Consider the following 17275-nt stretch of genomic DNA (forward strand, 5'->3'; position numbering starts at 1 on the left):
AGGAGTCTGTCGCTGAATGCTCACATCTTACTGAGGTTTAGGAGGAAATAAAACTGCACATCTGCAAACTGATCATGGTGCTCATTTTAGTGACACATGACGTTTCTATCAGACGATGTTCAGTTCTGCAGATCAATCGAGGTCGATGGTGGCTGATGATAAATAGAAAAAATGTTTTTAACATGTTCTTGTCGCATTTTTCTCATGATGGAGAACTACTAAGAATAAAATTGAGCTGAAAATAGCATTTCTGAGTTTTTCTTAATTCAGATCGCTGTGAAACAGGAGATGTCAGGAAGTAAGGGTGGGCTTACTTCCACGCCAACAGTCCCATTTACAACTCAGAGGCGAATTTCTGATGAACTCCTGCTGCTCTGCAGAAACTATGTCTTAGTAAACGATACAGGTTTTAGAATTTTAACTTAATAATCCTAATTAAAAGACCATGTCGGATGCTTTTAAAAAAGATCAAAAGATGATCTGAATGCAACTTATAAAATATCGATACTTTTTTTGTTTGTTTACTTTTTTTGATCGCCCTCAATCTACCCACTCTTCCTTCGTGACATTTTGGGCACCCTCGATTTAGACAGAATGTCAACAAACATCAGTGTTTTTCATTTTGGAATAAGTAAAGGTGTGCTAACTCTGAGGCCTAAGTCTAGTTAGTGTATCTTGTTGCAGGGAAGGATTGACAAATTCTCCTCAAGCATCAGGGTTTATATTTTTATCCACGCATGCTGCATATCAGCCGGTCAGGATCTTTGTTCATCGCCCATTTTTCATATATATTTATCTATATGTTCACATGGGTGGAAGGTGGTTTAAATAATAGCATGGTGAATAAATCTTTCACAGAAGGCCTGTGTATCCCCGGATGCTGGTTTTGTGTGTTAAGCCCTTTTAGGATAATTTGTGAGAGTCAGCGAGTGCACGATTCTGCCTAGAAGAGGCAAAACTGTGCAGTGTGCTGGGTCAATAAAGTAGGTCTGAGTGAGACAAACACAGACTTAAGTTTTTCCTGCAGGGAAAAAGCACCAGCGTATATTAATTAGGGCTTTTGTAGTTTGCTTTGCATGCACTCCATGTGCTGCATGTGTGTGCATGAGAGAGGGAGCGATGGGCGAACAGCTGCATTGATTTGTTGTTGTTTGAGTACTCGGAGCAGAAATGTAAGCCGTGGGAACACCTGGAAAATTGGAGAGGAGGCGGCGGCGGTGTCAGCTCTGCCGCTGGCTCTGAACCATGCATACATGCACGCACAAACTCGCACATCACACATGTGTGAGGGCAGCCTGGGATCCCAATCAGCAGCACTTAACAAAGCTTTCCTCTTTCTCCCTTTAATCGCAGGCTCAATTTGTCACTGCGGTGTCGAATTTCTGATAAGCGCTTTGACTGAGAGAGGCGAGACGGGCCGGGGGGAGTGGGGGGACGCAAAATGGATGCACCTGCTAACAAATGAAATCAAACCACTCCATCTTCATTTCCCCCTTTTCCACCAGCTGGAACAATGCTACCTCACTTTAGCTCTCAGCACATTGAGTTATTTCCCACTAAGCAGGAAGATGGCTTGCTTCTCTTACAGTAAAATAGTGAGCAGAAGCTCTGGGGTCTTTAACCTGTACTATGCAGCAGTGGCTAACGTCTAACATTAAATAAACTTTAGGAAAATTGTTCCTCAAGTGTCTGATCATTTCTGTTTAGAACAACTGTATTCATTGTAACTGATCTGCAGTCTTTCGGATGCGGGGTCTGGCCGTCTCTGGTCTGGCGGTTTTAGTCACTCCACATTGCGCTCAGACTGTAGATTTTTGTTGGTCTGGTGTTTGTGCCTAACCTTGACATTTCAGCGATGCACCACACGCCGCCATCTGACACGCCTGCACGTGACTCAGCACATTGTTGTCTGGAGTGATGTGACCAACTGCGATAACAAAGATGCTGAGGCATCACAGAGGAGATAAAAGAAGCAGTGTTTATCTCGCATAAATGCCATGATCACCCGGGCGCTGACGGTCAGGATTGACTGTTTATATGTTTGATTAAACACCACCTTCTGTTAGAATTATTCTTTTATTTAGGTGTTTAGAACTAGTTTAATCACCAGAAAAATCTCCCTAGGTGTTTTTTTTTTTTTTTTTTTTAATGTTTGTTTTTTACCTCTTTCTTTTTTTCCTCCCTTGAGTCGTTCAGGCCTGTCATTTCTGATAGTAGCTTGACTTATTCCTGCCTGAATAATGCCCAGCTGCTGGCTGTGGTCTCGGTGGATTTGTGGTAGATAAATAAATAACTACACTGACATTCCCCGCTTTGCATCGCCTCTGTTTTGGCAGGCCATCCACACCAGATTTTCTATCAGGTGTAAACATGTCTGTCAAACTGCACAGTCAGGGGCTGCACAGCATCTTGGCATTCTCGATGCGGCTCTGGCACCGCCGGTCTTTTCTGTCTGCACACCTGACCTTGGCTAACATGACATGACGGAGCTTTTCCTTCCGTATTTGTGTCTGTGGGGTAAAGCTGACTTTAAACTTCCACTGTTTAAGTGGCTGTCGGTGAAACCAAGTTCTACACTGGTTGTGAACAGGAGTCGTATGTGAAAGTGAGGTCACTGCTTGACCATTGCTGCTGTTCCAATCATATTGTCAGCTAAATACTCTTGTTTAAAAAAAATCTGACAAAGCAGTGGAAAGAGAGTTTCCTTTTAGTCGTGTTACTTTCTGACCGCAGACCCTTTCTGGATCTTTACAAGAATGCAGCCGATCCAGTTGTGGACTTTTGCAGTATTCTTGAGGCATGCTGTCTCGCTTCCTTCCCCGTACACTGCCTCGTTTCACTTCAGGGAACTGTCAATTTTTCATCACTCAGTTATGAAGCATTCGCCCTGCCTCCCGGTCTCTTCACTTATTCGAAAGAAGTATCTGTCTTCTCTCTTTCCCACACTACCGGCACAGATACCTCGCTTGACAGTTTTACCGCTGGCAATCTCGCAATTTGGAAACCACCATTGAACTGACTTTCAATTTTGCTGCTAGCTGGGTTTGGCTTGGTTGACATCTCTTCATTTTTACACTTGGTGCTTACAATCATGGCCGTCCTCCATCCGGAATCTTTCTCTTGTGGCTTGAGATAATACTCTGCACTGCTTCCTGACAAAAGTCCACTGGCCATCCCAAATCCCTGGGGTCATTGGGATTTATTGACTGACACGGTGAACTGGCCTAACATGCTCCCAGCCCTTGGCAACTCCTTGTTTCTACAACTGTGGTATATAACTCTTAATGGGCTATTCAAGGCCTCACCAAACAGTCTCTTCTTCTCAATGTGCTCTGAGTCTAGGCTTTTTCCTACTACTCCTTTGTGCACAGTCCTCTAGCTTTGGTATTAAAGAATAAAAAGCCATTCTCATCTCCTGTCCTTTTTTTCTTTTACATCCTATTCAGACGCTCGGCTTGCAAAGAAAAGTGATTCCACTCTGTGTCCCTGAGAGAATCAACACAGTAAAGTTCTATTGAATTTCTGCTTCAATATTTTTTTTTCTTGGCTTCATTTCAGACTTGTAACCTGGGGGTAAACATGCAATTAAAATACCAGCTATCTGATGTCTTCTACTACCTTCACTTCATCTGCTGTAAGAGCCTCCAATCTACACACAAGGGACCCTCCTCGTTTATATTTACTTTATAAATGATAGAAAAAGAAGGAAATATTTAATTGACCTATTTTTAATCAATATTCTGTTTCATGCTGTTAATGAGCTTGTATGAAATCTGTGGGTGAACGTTTGGAATTTTGCTGCTTTCGCTGAGCTTCAGTTTTGGAAAAATGCTTTCTGAAGAAATGCAGCTGCTTGGTATCATTTTTTTCCCTGCAATCTTCCTTTGATTCTTTTCACTTTTTTTATTTTTTTTAACCACCGAATGACATTTCTTTTTCCCCACTGAGGGATGAAAAGAAAATATAGGTCAGCTTTTATGGGAACAATTTGACACATGACACAAGCCATGCGCATCACTTGCTCAAGTCCTGCTTTGTTTGCTGACTTTTATTTGTCTGCAATGAAACTGACACAGTTATTCACACACTTTTATTGCGGCTCTATAAGTAGCTGGTGGAGACTTGCCGAGTCACACGGGCCCTGGTTAAGACTCTGAGAGCTCTGTGATGTTCCTCTGCGTGGAGCGTGAGACACTTGGCTTAACATCGAACTCCTGTGCAGCGAGTTTTACGGGGCTCTGCAGACTCGGACCCATGTCCAGACACGCTTGTCTTCAAGCTATTGGCTTATTGTGATGGGTTGGGTCAGACTGACCTAAACCACCTATCTGATGTTCAGAGGTTAGTCAGGACTCGGGTCGATCACGTGCTGATGATGACTCGCAAAGTCCCCATCTGGACCTGATGCTGTCAGATGCAGTCATCCAGCTGCTGATGCAGAAATAGAACATGGTTAAAAGCCTCTGCTGGTGTGTGTGCGTGTGCCTCTTTAGAAAGTGTGTGTGCTGGGGGGCATTTACCCTGGCAGGTTTGTTTAGCAGCATGTTCATTGGTTCAGATTGTCCACTTACCAGAATTATGACCAAACGCATGAACCCTGGTCCCCTTGAAAGCGAAGGTCTCCCTTCACATGATGAATGGATTAAATGACTTGAGTGCCGTGAAGTTCGGGTTGCACAAAACTGAAGTAGTGGGACTCAAAAAATTCTAAGATTTCTAAGAACAAGGTCAACAAAGCAAATACTGTAGAAGGAGCTACAGGAACCTCTTACTACGTTATATGATTAATTGGTTTATTTCAAGAGTTAAAAAAATGGAAGAAAACAATCACAAGTAGATATTTCAACCCCGTTTCAGAAAAAGTATTTATCAGAAACAGAAAAAAGAAACTTCTTGACAGTGTTAATACTCATGATAATTAGACAAATTTTCAGTTGTACATCCAATAATGCACAAAAGTCATATTAGATTTATTAAATATAATGTTTGTTAATTTAAAGTCAGTTTGATTTGTTGCGTGAAAGGGAATGGGAAGAAACACATTAATTTTTCTTCCCACCCCACTATAACTGTTTTAACCGGGACTAGCCATTAATAGCTGGTTTTCTTCTTCTTTCCTTTTTCGCTGCCTTGGATGGGAAATATCGCCCCCTAGTGAGCACCGTTTGGAGCTTACTAAAAATTCTTGGCAGTTTTTTGGTTGGAGAGCACCACATTTGAAAGCCAACCTAACTAGATGAAGGCGTAAAATGTATTAGCATTATCCGCCCATTGGAACCAAGTCCGCGGGATTATCCTTGTGTGAAAGGAGCCTTGGTGCATTTGAAGTCTCTGTGGCAGCGCCGCCGATAAGCGAGTCAGTAGACGTCAGGCTTATGTCTGTCGGGTTTCATCTCCTCCTGCTCTGCTCTGTAAAGCAGAGAGTCAGCTTGTGCATTACCATAGGCTGACCTTTGCCGCCGCACTCCCTACTCCACAGTTTTTTGACATTCAGGGGCGCTGTGGGGGAAGCAGGAGGGGGCTGGCCTGGAGGCTGTTTTTTGCCTGTAGCGCATTGACATGTGTGATCTCCTAACAAATATTCTGATTGTAAGTTTTACTTGACATAGTTTTGATCTTCCGTCACTCTTTTTGCTTTAATTATTATAAAGTTTTTCTCACCTCATACCTGCTTGTCGTCAGAGAGATCACTGTTATCTTTGTTTGAGATCAACTTGATAAATGAGGGAGGGAGAAGTAGAAATCTTGCCTGCTGACATCAAGGCTCTGTGTACCTAAAATCCTTCCAAGGCCGGAGGGAAAAGAATAACATATCAGCCCAATTAAAGTTAATGCATGGTGACACGCTGAATCGAGGGCAGGGATTGCTGCCATATGGCAGTCCAGGCTGTAAATCAGAAAGCAGGGAAAAGGGAGGAGGATGAGGGAGTGGGAGGCAGAGTAACGAGAAAAAGTGATGCAGCATCAACCAGACAGAGCTTTTCCCTGATTCTCAGAACCGTCTCTGTCGCACTCCGCTTACCACCCGCAAATACCACCCCCCGCCACCCTGTCCCTGCAGCATCACAAGGTGCAACGCCCTCAGGTATCTGCGTCTTGCCTACGTCTTACTGGCAGCTTCATTAAGCCTTGTTTTTTCTACTCTTCCCTGGGAGGATTTAAATGAGCTGTCATCCTGACCTTTTTGAGGTCCTGCTTTTTAAAGCACGTTCAGCCCCCCGCTGCCCCGAACCCGCCACCCGTCCTTTTTTTTTTTTTATCCTCCCTGCTCTTCCCTCCCGCTTTGTCACTCTTTCTTCCACTTGTCTCTTCTCTCTTCAGGGGGTAAGATACTTTTAAGCCGTCGCCCTGCGGCAAACAGGCATGCCAAGGTTGTTTTGTGTGTAATTGCCTTTCTGGTAGAAGCTGTTTGTCTGTGCACACATGCAGCCCTCCTCTGACGCCGCACAGCAAATGGGGAGGGCACGGACTCTGCAGACTTAATTTCCTTCCTGACTGTTCTACAGTGCTGATTAAGCAGGCATCTGTGGTGTTTTGAATACAGCAGTAAGCCAAGTGGAACATGCTAACTGCTCTGTCTCTTAGTGTCCAGCCTTTGGAGGAGTTTAGAGACCCAATTGTGTTTTTAACCTGTTCTTGTGGCATTTTTTTGATAAGGTTGTTCACCTTTTCGCTTATCTGTACGGAAGTCGCCACAGGAGGACTTATAATAAGAAAATTAAGCCCAAAATTGTGTTTCTGAGTATCACTTTATTCAAAGTGTAGTAAATCAAGAACAGACGAAAAATACTGTTTGAAAAAGATTGTAGTTATTGCTTACAAACTACAGTCAGCATCCCAACAGCTAGCTAACCTACTCTCCTCTCCATTCTGATGCATTCACTTGTAGACCAATAGATTTATGTGCGTCTTTGTTTGTCTTTGTCAGAGAAGGGATCCGTCTCTAAACTGTACGGCTGTATTGCTCCAATGTTGCTCACCGTTTCTGTTGCACCAGTAATTGGTTGAAGCTAGCGGGAGATGGTGTAAACAGAGAGCTCTCGGTTTCAGGGAGAGGAAGGGGGTAGGGTTACTTCACACCAACAGTCTCAGAGGTGAATTTCTTATAATCTCCTGCCGCTCTGCAGAAACTATGTCCTAGGAAACTAAACAGATTTGTTGAATTTGGCTAAAAATGGCATACCGGTAATTATAATTAAAAGACCACCCAAAAGACGATTGGAGTGGGCACTTTCAACGGTTTTTGCACATTTCCTCTTACCTATTTATCACAATTGCGGGCTCTTTGAAGAATTTAATGTTAGTTTAATGTTTTTTAACATGATCTGCAGGCCGTTTTACTTCAGCTGTTTGATGTGTAATTTAAGTTTTTATTGGCATCAAATGTCACCTTACCTGATGCTGCAGGTGTGAATCAGTTTCCAATTGAAAGCTAAATGTGTCTCCCACAGCTCGGTGCCTTCAGGGACCAGCTACAGAGTCTTATTAGTCCAGACCCAGCTTCTGTATCGCCGCGCACCATGTGCTGCCCTGCAGTCACGTCTGACCTCTCCCCGTTTTCTGCTCTCTCTGCAGTGTGAGGAGAAGTGCGTGTCCCATGTTGCATTAGTGTCTGTGTGAAATGCTGGCCTGTCTGCCAGGGCCAGGTGACCTCCCCCTCCAGCTTCTCCCTCACACGCAGATGAACACTGGACTTCTGAAATGTAAGTACTGACCTCACACAACCCGCACCTCAGCTCAGCTGTTCCGTTTTTACCAACCGCTCCTGCGCTGACCCGTCCTCCTGCAGCGCCGGAGAAAGGGTTCTGCTTTTGCGGAACCACAGATCCGCCTTGAAGGGAAATTAAGAGCCAGCGGCACCATGAACGTGCTGATGAACGGTAAACTGGCTGCCTGGTGCTCACACCACCACCATCTCCATCAAGTGTTTTCACTCAACCATCTCGCCTCCTTCTCACAATTAGGAAGAGTTAGTTACTGTCAGACTGGCAGACAGATTGCAGATGACTGGTTTTGCCCCACTGATCCTGTAATATAAGATGCAATCTGTTGTCCTGGGTTAACAGACTTGTCAGTTCTTGCCAGTTGAAGTCAATGTGTTCGAGTTTTACTACTTAACTGCTGAAAAACTGGAGAACCAGCAGAATACATGAAAAATGAAGGTCAGCAGCAATCGCCACAGAGAGCTGAGTCTCACTAAACAGAAATAGAGAGAAGCTGGTGTTTCACTTTTAACTGATTCTTAACATATATCATGTCAAAAGTTTCCAGCTGATGCCAAGTGATATCCTTTTAGCATTTACGTTAGCGTTGAATAGTGTCCAATGTTCAGCTTAAGCTAATCAGTCACAAGGAAGTCTTCCTCTGCCCTTACCTCCCTGAGTGGAGACTCCTCCCCAGCCTGACCCATTTCTGCATTTTTTTTGTGTTGTTGTTGTGAAATGTTCCTGCTCATCAAGACTGTAATTTCAGAATCACAGTAATCAGTCAACCCCCAGGAGATCAGCGAGTGTGAGGGAGTCTGCTAAGTGCCAGCGTCTGTTGCCTCCCTCAGGCAGGCCTGTGACATGGTGCAGCCATCAAGCAGACTCTGCTCCTCCTCTACCCCTCACACTAAGACACATTAGAGCACAAGGCACAACCCCAGTTCAATTTGTTTTTCTGTCCGACGCTGTAATCCATTTAGGTGATGGAGCATGCTTCCCATTGCACGGCCATTCCTGGAAGTGTAATTTCAATCCATTTTTTCCTCTTATCGGTCCCTCATAATGCATTTCCTTTTCATCTGTTCTTCAAACAGACACTGTGTTACATCAAAAGCTTCAGATCCGTATTTCATTTGGAGGTAATTATTTTATCTCGGAGCCAGTAAAAAAAATACTGTTCGTTCTCAGGTTGCTGATCATAGTCCCAATCAGCTGTTGCATGTTAGCAGTCTGTGCAGAATTTAACAGGCCTTCGACAGCCGAACTCCATCCATCCATCCATCCATCCATCCATCCATCCATCCATCCATCCATCCTCCTCCACCCCCCACCCCCCCCCCCCCCTGTTTGGGTCATGGGGCCTATCCCAGGCTACTGTCAAACGAAGACAAACTACAACTATTGGGGCAGCAGTTGCTCAGGCGGTTGAGCAGGTCGGCCGATGATCGAAGGATTGGCGTCTCTGCTCCATCAACATCATTTTACTTTCAAAAGTGCAGAAACCCGAAAAGGAACTCAAATCATGTCTAATTTGACGTGGAGACCTCAGATCTAATTTCCTGCTCATGTGCAAAAACTGCAGTTTATGGCAGCATGAGCTTCTGCTCCCCGCTGCTCAATAAAAACAGTAGTTTGAATAAAAGAAACCCTAATTAGTGCCTGCTGACTGTGCACTTGTGTTCCAATCAGTTTGCTAGCAGCAGGATAATTAGTGTTCGGCCAGAGTGGCCCTTTTTCTGCAGCTTCCTCACTGCGAATGTGCCCAGCGGGAGATCTCGGAGATGATGCGCTCCTTGCCAGTGGCAGCCACTCCACTTACAAACTTTGCTCATATTCCTCATTAACCCTCCATTTATGTTTAAGCTGTAGCTAATCTAGGTTTCAGGTTTAGGTTGAAATGCTAATAAGATACATTTGCTTACTGGAACTCGTGTTCAGCCGCTGACAGAAGCTATTACCAGATCTGAGGTCCATTTCTATTGCCCGACTTTGCTAATTTGTGGAGATCAAGACTTGAATTTTTTAAACTGATGCATGTTCCATTTGTCTTATTTTTTATATTACAAATGTTAGTTTAAGAACATTTTCTTATTCATTTGGCAACTGTTGCTGTTTTTAAATGGATGTACAGTTTGTTTTCAGTGAATGTTTATGTACTGGCCGTGGATGATTGCAGACATACAGTCACTGCTGGAGACCTGTGAAAATGTGAATCCTTTTTTTGATGGGACTGCCTTGGAACAGTCGAGGTTGTTTCATATGAAAAGTGAAACACTGTCTTTTTCTAACAGTGATTATAGAAAATGTTATGTTGGTTTTCTTTTTCTGTCTCAACACCTTAACTATCAAGGCTTCGTCAGCTTCTTTTTGTTCAGCGTACCACATAAACTAGTCTCATCTGCTGTTCTACAAATGTTGTGTTGTTGGTGGTTATTATGCATGGTGGACAAAGAAAGCTGAGCTGTGAGATCAAACCAACAGACAGACCTCTATACTTTAATTTCTTCACCTACAACAAAATTGTACAGCTTCAAAATATACAATTGCTGCCATATTGTCATTGTATTATTAGAATGAGTAGCACTTGTCTTGTGCAATATTCCAATGACTTTTTTGTGGATTAAAAAGTGTACCAACCAGAGAGACTCTTGTACTTTAAGCTGCGTCCGTCAGACAAAATGTCTTGTTTCTCATGGAAAATGAAGCTGCCTCCAGCAGACACGTCTGCTTTTCATATGTGACTAAACTTTTGCATGGTTTCAGAGTCTAGAGTGTAAAAGACATGCATATGCCGACTCTCACCTTGACCTATGTGAAAGAAGCTCTGCATAAATTAAGCACAGGCAAGAAAGGCAGACAATCTTCTTGGGTATATCTTCAGAGACACTAATGCTCCGATTCTATAATTCTTCTTTTTCCTAGTGTTCTTTATAAAACTAACTTTTATTCTGTCTATTCTCACGTTGTATACTTATGTTCAGTCTGGTCACTTGCGTCTGGAACAACCACAGTACAGCTTTGTGGCAGATAATTCTTGTTAGCCCGTTAAAGCTGCTAATCTGAAGTGTGTGATGTTGAAAAGATCCAATAAACGCAGCTCCTACAGTACAGAACGGTACATATACGTTATAATTAAATGTAATGTAATTAAAGCCAAAAGCGGCATATTAATGCCCCAACCCCAAATCTTTTGACCTGCCCTCTTTCGCCGAGTGGCTGCTACACGACCCTCGACCTCCAGTTCTCCCACTGTCACCCTGGTCAGAGCTGCATGGGCCAAATTCATGAAAAATTCATGACAGAGTTTTCTGTTGCTTTTATCGCCATAGCAACTATATATTTTTACCTGTGAATGACTAAAAGCTCTATGTAATTTTATGAAGTATTCGCCAAAGTAAAGTTTTAGATTTATTTAGCCACAGATGATTTTATGCTAACCACGGCCACATTCCTAATGTATTGAAATCAAATGTCATTTGCTTTTGTTTAACTTGAAAGGTTATGGTTTTTTTTGTTGTTTTTTTTTTTAACATTTATTTATTTTTTTGAAAATTCAACAAGGCAGCCTCTTCCCAAGGTCAAAGGTCTATGAAACTTTGATTGTGGTTGTAGACTTAAGCTGGTGGTGTGTGTTGAATTTCATGAACTCCACTCTTATCATCTTTTGATCTACGTTAAAAGTGGTCTTTTAGTTATGATTGTGCTATTTTTAGCCAACGTTAAATAAACCTTTGTGTCGTTTTCTTGGACATAGTTTCTGCAGAGCGGCAGTAGTTCATTAGCAACCCACCTATGAGTTGTTAATGGGACTGTTGGCGTGGAGCAACCCCGTCCCCCTTCCCGTCACCTATAACTGAGTGCTCTTTGCTTAGCGCTCCCACGCTAGCTTACTATCCTTCACACCCCCAACCTAACATTACCGGTGCAACAAAAATGGCGGGCAATATTGGAGCTATCCAGCTGTACAGTTTAAGCCAAATTCCAGCTCAGACGGGGAAAACAAAGACGTTCACGGATCTAGTCTTCCACAAGTGGATGTATCAGAATGTTGTGGAGCAGGGATCTCGTGGCTTGCCTTAATAACTTCTAGTTTTTTCAAACTGTATTTTTCCACTCCTGATTCACAACGATTTGAGTAAATAAATACTTAGAAATGCAATTTTGATCTTAATTTTTATTTATTTATGTCCTTTATGATAAGAAAAATGCCGATCTTGTTAAAATCCCCAAAAATACAATTTTCATCAGAGTGGGTCTTTAAAGTTTGTGTGTGTGACGGTTGCCTCACTAACGAATTGACCTCTGTAATCAGTCACATGCAGAACATGGAAACTTATTTTATGGTGCCAACTTCCTCCAAATGTTTCAACATGTAGATGGGTCATTGACGACTATTGATGCAAATATCAAACCACTTCTGCTCCCAAATTACTCTAATTTAGTATCTACATGAAAGGGAACACTTTGGGGATTTTTGTGTCTTAGCTGGCAATAAATTCAGACATCAAGTGGTTAAAAGACGGAATGTGGAGTGTGTCCATGCTTTTTCTGTCAGTCATGATATTAAATGTTTTTAGTGTCACTTTGACTCTGAGACAATCAGCCGATCGATGCTCTAATGAGCAGAGGATGTGGATCCCGTTCCTTCCACCTGCAGTCCTCTGGCAGCAACATTTCATGCACGCTTCACTGGAGTTTAAGAAAATAAAACCAGCGGACTTCATATTTTTAAGTCCATTACTGTCACACTTTGAGACATAATTTCCTACAAAATCATTAAACATTTATTGTGGGTGACGGGTGAAAACAATCCGTGTGCTCGTGCTCATTTATCTGCATTTGCCTAGGCTGCTATTTATTTAAGCGGCAGACATTGGGCTTCAATGATGGCGGGTGTCGAGCTCCAGCTTCTTGGCCCAGACCCTTGCATTAATGAGGCTGTCATCAGCAGGCTGAACACTTAGTTACAGCAGCCCCCCTGTGTGCAGCACCAGACCAGCCCCCGCACATAACTGCCCATTGTTTCCTGTTCAGATATAAAGCAGGAATTAATTAGCCAGTTGGCACAAGTCTTGGCGCTGCCGTGTCAGGGGCTCTTTTCAGCTCTGTGCCTCATCCCATAAGCCCAGTGTGAATGCTGAGAGACGGAGCACAACCACCTCCACCATATGTGACGGAGCCTTGCCTAGATCTCCGGTATTTCAGATTTAGTCTTCAGTCAACAGGAAAAAGACCCACCTATTATGGTGCAAAGACTGATTCACCTGAGTTCTGTGAGCGCACTGATGCTCGCCTCAGATCATTTCAAAGTATGAAGGTAGAAGACCCTGACAGCCCAGTCATAAACCACTTTATCTGAAAAGTTACAATCAATTAACTTGTATAAGAGCTTCACACAAGCCAACACCTAAATGAAGCAGTCTCACATGAACAAACAGGTAGACATGTTCCTATTGTCACTTTGTTAAATTTAGACGCTGTGCTTAGCAGGTGTAACAAATGGCTTGGAGCTGAGACCTGGGAGGTATTCCTGCAGATCAGAGATGCTGCTTCTGTGCCTGATTGCTTGTCTGCTGTCATGGAGCTCTGCTCTGCATCCTTTTTTCCCCTCCCCATAGCAGCCACAGGGGACCATCCCTGCTGCTCTCATTCTTTGTTTAGTTTGTGATTCATTCCAACATCAGAGCCGACCCTCAGATGCTCACTTATTCTTGGCCTTTGTGCGTCAATTAAAGCCAGTAAAAGCTCTTGGCCTCAAAGCCACCAACCAATAACACTTAACCGGGTTATTTTTTTTTTCACTGGGAATATGTTCACCAGGATAATTCTGTAGAAGGCATTTCTCTTTGTCCACATGAGACGGGTGCTCAGAGGAAAATGGGGAGATATGAAATATAAGAGCTCTTTCCAGATCAGCTCTTCCACTCAGCTGCTCAGATTTCCACTGATGTGTTCTTTTGTGCCATATGCACTTCTAACTGAATTAAGATGTCTCTTTTATTGCCCCCTTCTCTCCTTCACTCTTCTCCATTCTGTCTCCTCTTCCTCTCTCTCTCTCGATCTGTCCTGTCCTCCCCCCAGGGGACACCATACAAAGGATGAGATCTGCTCCGTTTCCAACCCCTGCAGAATTGGATGCATACGCTAAGAAGGTTGCCAACAACCCCCTGACCATCAAGATTTTCCCCAACAGCATCAAGGTCCCCCAGAGAAACCACGTGCGCCGTACCATCAACGGGCTGGACACATCGGGCCAGCGCTACAGCCCATATCCCTCCTCTCAGGCCGGCGCCAAGACTGGACTCCTCGCCATCGTCAAGGTGCCCACAGTCAAAGGCATCCTTAAAGATTTTGACGGCAGCCGGGCTCGCTTGCATCCTGAGGTCATTATGAACCTTCCTGCGGGATCCTTTCAAGTGGCTTCAACCAGCACTTTAAACCACCACCCACCTCTGCCCAGCCTGCCACAGCACTGCTTACCGCTCCAGGACCTGCCTCAGACTTTACACATGACCGTTCCTCAGCAGCAAGCTCATTCCCAGAGTCTCAGACACCCTCCCCCGATGGCCCAGCATCCGCAGGGCCTACCTAGACTCCAGACTATGCCTCAGCACCCAGCCCTTGGCCAACCTCAAGCGCCCCCTGCCGTCATGCTTCAGCAGCAGCACCTTCAGCTGCAGCCTGGCTTGCAGGGGGGCAGGAAGTTGCCTGATGGCGACGTACCACCCAACGTTACTGTCTCTACCTCAGCCATTCCTCTCTCTATGGCTGCCGGACCTCTCCTTGGCCGGCAGGCGGACCTGAGCACCATTGTGCATCAACTCAATCAGTTCTGCCAAGCTCGGGCCCAGGGGGCAGGGGCCACCTCCATGTGCGAGGGCCAGATCGCCAACCCCAGCCCTATCAGTCGCAATTTGCTCATCAGTGCATGTTCCAGGGTGACTATGCACAGTAACCCTGCCACACCGGGCTTCCCTCCACCCAACTGCATTATAGGTTCTCAAGAAAAAGCCGCTGCCCCAATGGGAGCCCACCCTGCACTTAGTGTGGCTGCTATGAACCATTTGCCTTCCAGCCACACTGATCTCAAGCAGCAGCAGATGCAGCAGCATCTTTACTCACAGCAGCAACACAACCCACAGCAGCAGAAGATGCGCTCATGGAAACAGCAGCAGTTGGCTCTAGCACCCCAGATGCAGAACGGCGGGGTGCATCTCCCCAAGCAGCCTTCCAGAGACCCATCCTTTCATTATAAGGGCATAGGCTACCCCGCAGAGGTGTGTGTGGGTCAGCCTTACTCAATGAAACCTCCTGTGGAGAGGCCCACCCCCTCCCCTCCTGTCAACAACATGCCCAGCTCTATGACCCACTACACCAATGGCCACTACTTCCAGTCGCATGTTTGGAACAGCAGCATCCTCCCCACACCCAACAGTGACAGCTCCGGGTCTCAGGACATAACTATGTCATTCCATGGCGCAGGCCCAGGAGGGTGTACCACACTAGACTGTGGGCCCCCTGGGGCTCCCCATTACAGGCTTGGAACGAGCTCCTTCACCCCCTCCTCCACCCAGGCTAATCTGATGCAAACTGCAGATTACTTGGGTGGGGACTTCCAGACACCCTACTTCCGCGATCAGAATCTAGGGTTAATGGGCAAGATGCACAGGCCTGCTCTGAGCAGGGTGGGTCCAGAGGTTGGGGATGGCAGAACCGCTCTCCTCCAGCATCCAGGGTACAGATAAGCTATGGCCTTGTCTCTGTTTCCAACCCCTTTGTTTTGGTTTAGTTTTATGAAAGGAAACACATCAACACAACCCTAGTGATACCTTAAAGGACAACTAGTATTGAGGAGGTAAAATAATATATTAAATGCAGAAAGGTAGTATTTGTCCCCCTCTTTTTTTCCATCTTGCAAGTGATCAATTACCATATTGAGTGCTTCTACCTATAACTTGAGGTAACTTTTGTGTAAACATATGTACTGCGCCCTGCTTTGTCCTCCGTCATAGTTTTGTGTGCCTGGATCTTAACAGATGTTTTATTTCTGCAGCAGATGTGGCAGTAAATGTTTTCATGCACGTTAAGAAGGAAAACCATCCCTCGCTGATGAGCTGCAACACCAACCGTGGGATAGACTTCCTCTGTCACTTTGTATTTTCTTTTTTTGAGCAGGACCATGTCCAAGCTTTATGGCTACGACTAGTTTTACTTGACTACACTTTGGGGGTAACGCTAAGATAAAAAAAAAAGAAAACAATCTCTGCAGGACGGAAACGCAGGAACTGGTCTTGTTTTAGAACAAAGACGGTGTGCACATCTCAACAGAAGTTTTATTCTGTTACCAGTTATTTATTTGTATAATAGGAATACTAAAGAATAACTCTGTCACTACGGGAAGCATGTAATCAGGTTCTTTTTGTACATTGCAATGTTCCAGCGATGAGCGGCTGTGTAGAAAAGCCGACGCTCTGTCCTGCTCGAAATGCTGCAATGAAATCAGGTGTCGACGTTCTGAAATCATATTAACTCTCCTACCTTAAAATGGCCAAAGTCAGGTTCCACGAGGACAAACCAGGATGAAGCTGTGCCATTTTATATCTGATTGCTTTTGTGTCAAATGTATTACTTGAATGTTGAGTCTGTTTTGAAGGTATTTAAAGGGACTTGTTGGTAAGGAAACGAAGAAATGAGTGAAGTTTGAATCCTGACCACATGGGGGGCGGGGGGGGGGGGGGGGGTTGTATTTGCTACTGACTCTAATGAATCAAATTGATCACTTGCAAGATTTCCTGGAAGTAAAGAAAAAAGACTTTTTGAGTTCAAAGTGAAACAGCAAATGCATTGTTTTCTTCTGTTGTACACTGGCTTACCTACTAGACTACTGTAATTTTAAAGGTTGATGATTGTGTGTGAATGTGTGCGGCTGCATTTCAGGGTGGGAGTGCGAGTGTTTGTGTGTAAAGTAACACAATGACACCTTTGTTTTTCTTCACTGAACTCCCTAACAGCCCTTAAAAAAGCCTTAAGTGTTCAGTCCTTGGACTTTCCTAAGAAAATGAGCATGGTTTTAATTTAAAAAAAATCCAAATAAGACTGGATGCGATAAGCAGAAACTGCAGTTGTTTTTGTTGTTGTAGGGGGGGGGGGGGCTTAGTTTGTTTATCTGTTTGTTTCATGAAAAACAAATTTATTTGAGATTCTTTATAAATTAAAGCAAGAGGAATATTTTGTAATTAAGGTTTTAGCACTGCATAGTTTCAGAGCTGTATGTTTTTTTCCCCTTTTCAAAGCTTCAGTTCGCAGTTGTAACTATGATACTTGATCTGCTTGATATTTAATTATTTTTCCTTTTTTCTTGTACTTTTGCTGTGAAAATGGAAGACAGTTCACAAGCCTTTTTGTGTTATTCTGTACGACAGATGAGGGGCAAGAGAGTGAGAGTTGTGTTACTCTTTTTGTAATATTGTAATAATAAAATAAAGTTCTAATTTATGCTTTGAGGCGAGTCGGAGCTCTATGCTTTTGAGCATCACCTTGCGTGTTTAACTGGAGTTTTCTGCTAAGCT

General features: G+C 44.1%; 1 protein-coding gene across 1 annotated transcript in view; it reads left to right on the plus strand.

The window, feature by feature from the left end:
* The window catches only part of fam222b (family with sequence similarity 222 member B), a 30401-nt gene extending 13192 nt beyond the window's left edge, over positions 1-17209 (plus strand). Inside the window, exons 2-3 of the mRNA XM_023962284.1 lie at positions 7576-7703; positions 13788-17209. Of these exons, the coding sequence (XP_023818052.1) occupies positions 7622-7703; positions 13788-15451 (1746 nt within the window). The 5' untranslated portion in view covers positions 7576-7621 and the 3' untranslated portion in view covers positions 15452-17209. The remainder of the gene's footprint in view (positions 1-7575; positions 7704-13787) is intronic.
* Positions 17210-17275: the final 66 nt, after the last annotated feature.

The sequence above is a fragment of the Oryzias latipes genome, chromosome 14 (genome assembly GCF_002234675.1).
Source record: "Oryzias latipes chromosome 14, ASM223467v1".
NCBI classification, from domain to species: Eukaryota; Metazoa; Chordata; class Actinopteri; order Beloniformes; family Adrianichthyidae; genus Oryzias; species Oryzias latipes.